The sequence below is a fragment of the Polyodon spathula genome, chromosome 13 (assembly GCF_017654505.1).
Source record: "Polyodon spathula isolate WHYD16114869_AA chromosome 13, ASM1765450v1, whole genome shotgun sequence".
Classification (NCBI taxonomy): domain Eukaryota; kingdom Metazoa; phylum Chordata; class Actinopteri; order Acipenseriformes; family Polyodontidae; genus Polyodon; species Polyodon spathula.
Window position 1 is genome coordinate 42507169 of NC_054546.1, and position 11792 is coordinate 42518960.

The 11792-nt window shown below is 41.1% G+C and overlaps 1 protein-coding gene across 1 annotated transcript in view; it reads left to right on the forward strand.

Moving 5' to 3' along the window:
* The window catches only part of hsd11b2 (hydroxysteroid (11-beta) dehydrogenase 2), a 19767-nt gene extending 13625 nt beyond the window's left edge, over positions 1-6142 (forward strand). The window contains exons 3-5 of the mRNA XM_041267473.1: positions 1-91; positions 2068-2205; positions 3452-6142. The exon at positions 1-91 is cut by the window's left edge and continues 95 nt beyond it. Of these exons, the coding sequence (XP_041123407.1) occupies positions 1-91; positions 2068-2205; positions 3452-3813 (591 nt within the window). The 3' untranslated portion in view covers positions 3814-6142. The remainder of the gene's footprint in view (positions 92-2067; positions 2206-3451) is intronic.
* The last annotated feature ends 5650 nt before the right edge of the window (positions 6143-11792 follow it).

Here is an 11792-nt window from a genome sequence, read left to right on the forward strand (position 1 = left end):
AACTTCTTTGGCACACTGGAGGTCACAAAGACCTTTCTACCACTGTTGCGCCAATCACAAGGAAGGCTTGTTACAATCTCCAGCCCATCAGGTTGAGAAGACCTTCTTAAAACCTCTGCTGTGAAGATTATTATCTGTTAGTCTGACGATACGTTTCGAAATACTAAAACACAGCGACAAATGTTTCCCATAGTCTTCAATGTTGAAATGAGTACCGGTTCACATTCTTATATCACTGGGTTTAATGTATGCTCCACCCCCCCGATACATGTCACTTGATACAAGGAATGAAGGAAAATGTGGAAATGATACAGGTACGAGAAAGAGAGACTTTCAGTGAGGTGAAAACAGCAACAAAAAAATTAACCTGCTGAATTATTTATTACATGCAATAAAAACAAGGCATTTTAAAAGCTGTAACAGGTCACGTTAGCTGACTCGTAACCACTTTAATTTGGCCAATTTAATAGTAAAGCCTGTTTCTTTATCAGCAGTCTAGATCAGTTTCAAGGTAATTAATAATCAGTGTTAATGCATTGTGATTATAGTACCATGTATTACACACAAACCATTGGTTCACCTGTCTGCTATTTTCGTCAATAGTCACTCCTAGCTGTCGTTTGCACTTCGGACAGCTCTGTTTTGCAGTATTAACAGTTGCTATAATTGCTGGAATACAGTTTTAACAGCCAGTAAAGTTGTAGGCCTGACAGCACATTTATTTAGAAAAAGAGATGTGACTGATAACAGAATCTGGGAGTACTCTCTTTTATGCAATGTTGAGCACAGCTGTGTTTTTGGCCCAGCTCTCTCTGTGGTCCTGCCAAGTACTGATACACACACACAGGTCAGCCACAGGGCACTGCTCACACATACTCTGCTAGCAGCTGTAACAACTGTTGGTCCAAAGAAGTTTTCTGAACTGCACAGTACATTAGTGGGAAGAGAGAGTCTGTTTTAATGTCAGAGGTGTGAAAACAGAAGTTGGAAAAATAGACAGTTTTAAAATAAGTGTGGTGGCTGTTATAGACATGCAGATCAGCATTTGTCTGTCTTCTAAAATCCAATTCTCATACAACTTTTTGTGGGGTTCAACATTTTACGGGGGGGGGGGGGGTCATTAAACCCCTGTAGCTCACATTTTAGAAGTGTAATGGAATGTTTTAACCACATAATAAAAGACCATTATTGTCCAAATATACTGTAACTTTGGTTTATTAAAAATATTGTTTGTGTTGAATAAATTGCAGCAATGTGGTTAGAACTGCAAAAGGAAACCTATTGAATAAAAACACATTCATGTTGCATAGCCCTTGGCAAAACCTTGCCTTACGCTGATCGACATATTATTAAGTCAATTAGTTCTTTCTTAGTAGATTTACGATCAACAATAGAAAAGTACGTAGTACATACACTCCTCCCAACTATAAAACAAGGATAATTATCACGCTTCTCCTGTTTATAGTTACACATTGTTTAATGAACGCCCAGCGGATCTCTTTGCTGCATGTTATTTGAACCTTCCCCTATAAATCGTTTTCACTATTCAGATTAGCCAGGTTTAGTGGCCAATATGATTTGCAGTAAATATGAATTAGTTCAGAAGTTCAAATTCATACGATAAAACAGCCGGGAACTCACTTTTCACCTTTGATCAAATCATGCAAACAGCAAGCATATTTAGGCTCTTCCAAATAGCTAGTATCTTATTGGTCTTTCGATAAACAATATGTCCAATGATCTCTTACCTCAATCCATTACCCCCCCCCCCCCCCCCCCCCGCTGAGCTCTAGAGTTTGTCTCCTCCTTCCCAGCGTCCGTCTGCTTTTTGTCTTCATCTAACGGTGGAGGGCAGCTACCCTGCCCCCTCCCCCCGCCCATGGCTTCCCTATAGTCAGCCTCTCCACTTATCTGCAAGCTAATTTATATGCAGTGGTACCTCGAAAGTCAAGACCAAGGGCCAAAGAATGTTCTAAATATGATCTTAAAGTAGTCCCAGTAGATTCAGTTGACAATATGTGGGGATCCTGATAAGATGCTGATCTGTAAGCTTTTTATTTGTTCAAGGGGAGCAGCCCTTTCCTTGTCTGGCGGCTTACGGGGCTTCAAAAGCTGCACTGAATCTCTTCTTCAACACTCTGAGGCACGAACTCAAGCTGTGGGATGTGAAAGTCTCCATTATACTCCCTTCATCTTATAAAACAGGTGAGTGTGTTGATCAGGAGAAACTGGGTCACTGGTACAAACCAAACGACTGCAACTTTGCAGCTCTGTATCCAAGACAGTGCCAGGACTGATAGTGCCCACAGTCTGGAAGTGGAAATAGTGCACTGCATATATTGGCATGCATTTCCTTTTTTTTTAGGTTTGAGTTGCTAACAATGAGGAAGCGTGCTTTTGAATATTCAGGATATGCAAATACATCGGTACAGATAAATGGCTGCATCCAGATTCCTACAGAGTTGTCTCTGAGATATCTGCACATTGAAAAAATGTTAATTTTTGCACCTCAGAATGAAATAGGAGGGTTTTAAAACTTTTATTTAAAAGCGTCTCTCATAAAAACTACACCATGGTAAATATGCACAGTATTTGCCTTCCCCGTGCTTAAGGAGCAACTTCTTACAGGAGTGTGCGACCATTGACACAGGAAATGACATAGAAAGTGATTTTAAACCACTGTAAAAAATACACAAGTTAAGATGATCCTGACATTTCACATCTGTACCCAGCTGCCCTTTAAATGATGCATTTACTGTGGTTTGACAGCGGCTTTGGTGTAGTGCTTGAGTAGAGCTGGTCCTGGGCCCTGGTTTAGCGCCCTGAGTCACAGCAGCAGAGGTGAAGCTCTGCTCCCTGCAAGCACAGTCTCAATTTACAAGAGGATCCTCGAGCCCAACCATTCAGCCTGCTCAGGGAATCTGTCAGTGACATCAATGAAGAGCAAGTACACAAGGCTTGAGACAGGGGCAGGATGATACATGGCTAGAGCGGCATTATCATCGAAGGAGGCTCTGAGGTGCAGAGGATGGTTTTGAAAACAAACGCAAGCTGCTCATCCCTGTGGATTTCTCTCATTCTTCACCCCGTTTCTTTGCAATAAAGCAAAATAAGCCCACCTTCAATGTGAGAACAGAACAAAGCACTCAATCTTGGTCAATTCAATTTTTCAAAATGTATCAACTGTAGTATCTGTTAAAACATTGATCTAATATTGTACAGTATCAATTATAAAAAAACAATCCTTTCCTTCAGATGCTAACAACTGCAATCACCAGGCTGTTTTGTGGCTTATGAGAAACAATCGTTTTACTGAGCGCCTTCATCAGTGTACTGACATACTCGTATACGGCACTAGCAGAAAGCATGTCTACGTGACCTTTTTGTTTGCTATGAGTTTAATCTTTTTGAAGTTATGTATGATTTCTTAAATTTCTTTTCTCTTTTTTAGGTCAGTCAATAAATGTCAAGTACTGGGAGGAGCAGTATAAGCATTTGATTGAGAACCTGTCACTGAGCCTCATGGAGGAGTACGGAGAGGAATACCTGCTGGAGACCAAGCACCTCTTCTTCCAGTTTGCAGAAACAGCCACCGAAGACTTGAGCCCTGTCACCAATAGCATTGCAGAGGCTCTGCTGTCCAGAGAACCCAAAGTCAGGTACTACGCAGGCCAGGGTGTTGGACTGATGTACTTCATTCACTGCTACCTGCCTGTATCCATCAGCGATCGCTTCCTCCAGAGACTATTCATGAAAAAGAGCGTTCTGCCCAGAGCTTTGCAGAAGCACAATAACAACAACAAAAAAAATTAAGAATCATTCAGCACGACCATATACATTTGTTTTTCATTTTTGTGTTTTTTTTTATTTTTTATTCTTTTGAAGGGATCATTAAATTTACGCCTACAGTTTTGTGATGAAACAAACTGATTGAACATGTGTGTTGTGAAATAACAGACAACATTCGCAAGGTAAAAGAGTTGGCCAAGAGGATTGGCATTTGTGTGAATGAAACCAAAATAACTAGCTGTTGCTGTCCTTTTTTTCTTAAACAAGGGATGGAAGTATTTTATGGGCGATCTGCTGGAAGCATCTGTACAAAGGACTTGCCAGCCGGTATGGCACACACCAAGGCACAGCTGAGCATCTACTACATTGTCTTTCCTCAATGATGAGCCTCAAGCACTTACCTCAGCTCTGCTACTCACTGAATGGTCTACAACCACAAGCAATATTCCTAGGAATAGACGTGCAGTGAAAAACTACATTTACACTGGGTCTCACTTTTATACATGGTGGACAGTGTTTGTTGTTTTATATCTCTCTCACTGAAGATTCTTATTTATGAGTTTTCTTCATGAATCAGTGCAGCTATGAATTTTTTTTATTTTTGTATGGTAAATTGCATACCCATTCTTTTGTTGCTAATATTAAAGTGTACTTTTTAAACCCAATAGATGGTCATTGCAATGTCAAGTGTGCAACTGGAACATTGCCTACTCTCATTCCAATATCTGCTATATATAATATGCTTCTTCCATTGGTGTAAGGGGTTCCTCTCATGGACTTGATTACTGCCTGCTTTGTTCTGTCTTGGCATGGAGTCAACATGTGCTTAGCTGTTCCATAATGCCATATCGAAATCTCCTGAAGGGGTCAGTGGAACTAATTCCTAACCCTTTACCAATAAATTAGTTACCATCTGTAATTGCAGCAACATAATTCTCAACCGCTTGGCTCAGCTCAGTATTCCAGATTTAACACTATGGGGGCACACCGAACTCTTATTAAGACCCCTTAAACTCTTCCCAACTGCAACTTGAAATACCTCAGAATCAAACCAAACACTGTGTTCCATCGGCCCCTTTCAGTTCAGGAGACACTTGCCACAATCAGGGAAAGTAAATGCAAGACTAGCTACTAATGAACAAGGTATCAAATGATTATGTTTCGTCTCTGCGGGACCACATACATTGTGGTTTTGTTCTACTTATACAAAGGTCTATTTTAATAATCTAAACAGTGGCAAATCTTAATACTGCCAGCCTACTTTTAAACCTACTGTTTTATGTTTTAAATTACCATGCCAATAAGGGGGCAAGGAAGGAGGGGTAAGATATCACAGCTGACGGAACTTACCATAAGGATTAACATTGAGATAAAGGAGTGGTGGTATTTAGATCTGAAATAGACCAACATTTGCCCCATTGACATGTAATAAATAAAACACAGTGAAATCAGGCACTTGTAGGCAATGACAGTAGATGAATGTGCAGCTGCTCTGGGATCCAGCGGCAGCTCCTCCCTACCTCATGTGCTTCCTCATCTGGTCCAGCGGCCTCGAACCGCAATCCCAACACTTCTGTAAGGTTTCCACATGGTGCTGAATCTTACACGCTCCCTTCCTTGTCTTGTCATTGGGACCTTTGTTCCTAGCAATTTTTCTAGCTTTTTTTAATCATTACTAAAATTATTAATCATTCTTTTCCACTGCTGAGAAATCCATTGTCCAAGGAATTTTACTGAAATCCCCGAAACTCAATTTTGTTCCCAGAAGTGCGAACACTGTAGCTGAACTTCTCCCAAGAACATAAATTTGGCCGCTGAAAACTCCAGATGTTGCCAGGTGTTTTGTAATACAGATTCTTTTTTTAAGATTTTACTGAAAGCGATACAATACCCTCTTTTGTTTGCAATTTGGGAGCTTTTTTGCATTTGCTTATTTCCAAAAGCCCTTACGCTAAGTTTAAATAATGAACAACTAGGGCAGAGGGTTTTTACTCGAGCCAGCATGTCAGACCGACAGCATTGTTGATCGCTAAACAAAAACACTTTTTGTGATAATTCAGAGGTACAGTGTCCTGGACTGATTGACCACAGTAAAGCTACGTTGAATTAGCTTTGGAAAAAGAGCGTTAATACAGAATTCTAAAAGTGTGATCACTGATCATGTAAAGTAGCTTTGCTGTCCTGTCTGGAAGACAGTTATTAACAATTGTACAGAAAGGCTTTATATGAATTATCTAAACAGTGGGTGTAAATGCTGCACTCTGAAAGCCACTCATCTATTGCTGCTGTGTGTAGAAAGTAATCTGTGATGGTTATTAGGGGGACAATAAACAATAAAGTAAAAAGTGTCAGACGTGCAGCTGTTTAAATGATTCAAGCAGACCCCATGTCTTAAAAAAAGATTTCCCTGTTACATGCCCAGTGGATTGTCTTGCACGTAAAAGGTAGACTGTAAAAATGCAGTACGGCAGTACTAGAAAAATTCAGTTTTACAACTGGGAACAATGAACAATCTTGGAATTAATGTAGTCGTAATCTTTATCCTCATCTTACCGATGGATGGCATTTTCAAGGCATGTCTATTACTGTTGTAATCCAATATACTGTGACACACACACACACACACACACACACACACACACACACACTGTTCTGAGCCAACTCAAATGAGTCATATAGCAATCCACCTAAAAATGTTCCCATGACTGGAATAATACCAAAAAACGAATATATGCAAGCATATCTTCTGCCAGCGATATTTATAGCACAATACAAATGTCAGTACCATGAAAGGGAGGTCATCAACGTGAACTCTTAACAGTGTGCAGTTTCGCTTCCATTCAAACCGGACAAGGGACTCAAGATATACACTTAAACTGCTTGTCTGACCAGATGTCCCCTTCCATGAAATAGCAGGTAAGTGTGTGAGCTAGCAGGTCACTGCATGATGTACATGTGAAAGAATGTCCAAATTGAGCTCTTTCGACTAAACCAGTGAAATGTGGCATGCATGTGAAGGAACCCCCAGAAGACTCCAATGTGACAGTATGGTGAACACTGGAGCATAACGAATATACAATACAATAAAAGAAGGTGGTTAGTAAAAACTACCAGCATAGTTTTTGTTCAGCCGCTCTGCATTCTACAGATAGCTATAACACAAGCGGTCTGGAAGATCTTGTTGAGGAATAACAATGGAGTTACAGAAAACACAGACGGAAGCAGCAGGAACAGGAAGTTGTATTGTGTGGACAGTTCCATTGTATGCACACCACCAGCCAGATTAGTTGTCCGCGTCGGATTGGCGTTCCACACTGTGAGCATGTTCTAAAGGCCCTTTTAATAACCGAACATTAGGCTTCAGTGGAAGCTTTTTATCTGTTGTTTACCCCTGTAGACTGCAAGTCTGATTTCAGATCCTGCCTCTGCATTAATCAGTATTCTGTATGTTAAAGAGGGAATGGGGACTGACAATGTGCATCTCATGCATCTTGAGCAAGAACATACTGTGTTTTATTTTTTAATCTCAGAGGCTTAATAGGGTACTGTGGTTGATTCGTGCTTTTAATCTCTGTAGCTGACAAACACAAATATGAATTCTGGGACCTCAGAGTCCCAGCTGTGCTTACACAGAGGCCAGGAATGGGAGCCATGGCAATTACTGCTAGCTGATTCGAGCTAACTTGAGACCAGATGCAGAGTAAAAACTGTGTGGAAATCATGGAATACGTCCCAGAGCCTGGAAGTCTTGAGTTTCATCATTTAGGCTGAACAAGGACAGTGTACCTATGAACTGTTAATGTATAAATCGTAAGTGCACATCTGTATGAGAGGAAAGGACAGGGGTCAAATAAGAATACAAAGCTGAGCGAACTCCCCCCCCCCCAAATAAACTCTGAAAGCTTTTTGCTGGTTTTCATGTATTACAATAAACTCCACCCACTGCAAAACCTGGTTGTGCAACATGTAGAGATAGTGTTAAAGTACCAGTCTTCATATGCTGGTGTAGTCTATAATGTCCACCGATTCCTTTAAAGCTTCCAGGATCCAGCAGGCCCCCTGCATACAGTACACTTTGTTTTATTCTCACGCTGTCCTGACATTAGTCAATCTGCAATGCTCAGGCTTGCTCTGCGATTCAACAGTGTTACACTCGCTCTGCGATTCAACAGTGTTACTCACTCTGCGATTCAACAGTGTTACACTCGCTCTGCGATTCAACAGTGTTACACTCTCTGCGATTCAACAGTGTTACTCGCTCTGCGATTCAACAGTGTTACTCGCTCTGCGATTCAACAGTGTTACTCACTCTGCGATTCAACAGTGTTACTCGCTCTGCGATTCAACAGTGTTACACTCCCTCTGCGATTCAACAGTGTTACTCGCTCTGCGATTCAACAGTGTTACGATTCAACAGTGTTACTCACTCTGCGATTCAACAGTGTTACACTCGCTCTGCGATTCAACAGTGTTACTCACTCTGCGATTCAACAGTGTTACACTCGCTCTGCGATTCAACAGTGTTACACTCCCTCTGCGATTCAACAGTGTTACACTCTGCGATTCAACAGTGTTACTCTGCGATTCAACAGTGTTACACTCACTCTGCGATTCAACAGTGTTACACTCCCTCTGCGATTCAACAGTGTTACACTCGCTCTGCGATTCAACAGTGTTACACTCGCTCTGCGATTCAACAGTGTTACACTCGCTCTGCGATTCAACAGTGTTACACTCCCTCTGCGATTCAACAGTGTTACACTCGCGATTCAACAGTGTTACGCGATTCAACAGTGTTACACTCACGATTCAACAGTGTTACTGCGATTCAACAGTGTTACACTCACTCTGCGATTCAACAGTGTTACACTCACTCTGCGATTCAACAGTGTTACACTCACGATTCAACAGTGTTACGATCTGCAATTCAACAGTGTTACACTCCCTCTGCGATTCAACAGTGTTACACTCCCTCTGCGATTCAACAGTGTTACACTCCCTCTGCGATTCAACAGTGTTACACTCCCTCTGCGATTCAACAGTGTTACTCCCTCTGCGATTCAACAGTGTTACTCCCTGCGATTCTCTGCGATTCAACAGTGTTACACTCCCTCTGCGATTCAACAGTGTTACTCTCTCTGCGATTCAACAGTGTTACTCCCTCTGCGATTCAACAGTGTTACACTCCCTCTGCGATTCAACAGTGTTACGCGATTCAACAGTGTTACACTCACTCTGCGATTCAACAGTGTTACACTCTGCGATTCTCTGCGATTCAACAGTGTTACTCACTCTGCGATTCAACAGTGTTACACTCGCTCTGCGATTCAACAGTGTTACTCCCTCTGCGATTCAACAGTGTTACACTCCCTCTGCGATTCAACAGTCACTCTGCGATTCAACAGTGCAACAGTGTTACTGCGATTCAACAGTGTTACACTCCCTCTGCGATTCAACAGTGTTACACTCTGCGATTCAACTCTCTGCGATTCAACAGTGTTACTCCCTCTGCGATTCAACAGTGTTACTCCCTCTGCGATTCAACAGTGTTACTCCCTCTGCGATTCAACAGTGTTACTCCCTCTGCGATTCAACAGTGTTACTCGCGATTCACTGTTACTCGCGATTCAACAGTGTTACTCCCTCTGCGATTCAACAGTGTTACACTTGCAACAGTAACAGTGTTACTCGTACTTCCGACTCTTGTTTAATATATTCAACTTGTCATTCTGTCAAGATGTGTCAAATGTGAACAGCAGCATCTTCAAATACCATTGTCTTTGTTTCCTTTTTCAACAAGTCAACACTCCTATTCTGGATGTATCCCTCCTCCATTTCTGACCCCAAGGCATTGCAATTATGACATCAGTAAAAAGCATTACTACCGTGACAGACCCCCTTCCTAATGTTTACCAAAACCCAGTTTTACCACCTGCCACTGTCAGAAGCGGAGACATACTTCAATTAAGATCAAAGATGTAGGCATATGTAAACCGCTAAATGTAGCTCAGAGGGAATGGCTCTATTGGGGGGAAAAACAACAATGCAATAATTAAAAAAAAATAAACTCATAGCGGTAACAATTAGTTTCAGATTAAAATGATGTGGGCAATTAATTAAATGACCCAGTCATCCAGAAATGTGAAACACACTCTTGTTGTCAAATGAAGGACTTCTTGTGCCAGTAATAGGAACTGTATCAAGCAGACACGATAAGACTTTCAGATAGATAAAATAATAATAATAATAATAATAATAATAATAATAATAATAATAATAACAACCTGTGGGTTACTTGTAATTTAAGATAGTAATTTTACATAGGTTTTTCCTATGTAACAGTACCATGCTTACGTCAAAGTCTGACTGGCATTCAAGGACATACTGTACCTTCCAAAAACAGTCCTACGAAACCAGGTGTAAACAAATGATCTTAGAAGCAATACAGTTGTGTCATTCAGAGTGAGAGCTATCCGGTATGAAAGTCAACTACACTATAGCAGGGCAAAACCAAAGTCACAAACAAGCACAGTCATGTTTAACCATAGGACAGGCATTTGGTAAACTTACTGTGGTAAAGGTATTGTATTCATTCACATTTTTTTCAGCAGCTGCTGTCTTCCCCCATTTGCAATTTAATGGCTTAGAAATGCACCTTAGCAGTTTAATACTAGTTTTGTAAGATTAATAATTTTATTTACTTGTTAAACAGAAAATGGTACTAACTTAATTTTGTTTTTAATTTTTCGTATAGAACTGTAGAAACAGTTTTTAGGCATTTCTAATAAGCAATTACACCTGCTGCCATGTCTAGGACGGCTGCATGGAGTTGTGTACAAGCAACCATCTGGCTGTGAGACGGCAGAGCTCAGCAAAGGCTAAAACTAGTCCCCTTATACCCAGCCTTCAATCAACTGTCTTGTCCTACTGCCACACACAAATCTCTCTTTGACGTCCCACTTTCAGTGTCATCCACCACCCCTCAAATATTGTACACTCTCTCAAAGCCATTAGCGAGGGCCGCCTGTCAAAACATTCATTTCATTTCCATGTTGAAAGAGGAGCCTTTGTTATTTGCTCAAGCTGCGTGCTGTGTTGGCCGCACTGCAGGCCGAAGTCCTTGCTGTGCAGCCGGAGAGCAGGGAATGCACAAGCAGCTCAATGTCAGCTGTTTATTTATGATAGGTATTTCACTGTGGGGTAGATTGCATGATCTCTTAGAGGCACCTGTGAGCAACTATGCCAGCTGAGCTGCAGAGCAACTAAACAGCAACGCAGGGATAAAAATCAGGCAGTTTATTCCTTGTTAAATTTTTTTGGGGGTGGGGGCGGGTTAGGGCAGGTGCACCCCTCTATTTGAAAACTTACCTACTAAAATAAGTATCTGGTGTTTCGGAGTGTATGTTGCACCCAGATATAGAACACCATGGGACCTGCTAATCCACTTCACTACACCGTGAGGTGCAGGTGTTATTTTTAATAATGGGTTTATTTTGAATATGTGTGTGTGTGTGTGTGCACATCATGTAACATTTGAATGGGCATCCTCTCTCTTTGGGTGCTCAAGATGTGAAAGAGAGGTGGGGGGAGTGGAACATACTCCAGCTAATCTACTCCTTGGCACCTAATTTCATATTGGTAATGTAAACTACTCTCCCCTGGCTATACAAAACCGAGGCTCAAAATTACAGCTTTTAAAAAATAATAACAATAGTAATGAAATTCCAGAGATATGCTACAAGAGTTATAGAAATTAAATGAACGTATTATAACACCACTTAACATGTAATAAAACTTGTGCATTTATATATAAGTACTGCCTGCCATGGAAAAATCCTCCTTACTCAAGATATACTACAGTTTAGGTCTGTGAAACTCTCACAGAATGTGTGTGTAAACATACCCCTCTAGTGGAAAAAGGACACATCACATTGCTATGTTAAATAATGACTCCCCCTGGTGGCCAAATGAGATGTAAGCCATCTACAAGAAACACCTGTAAA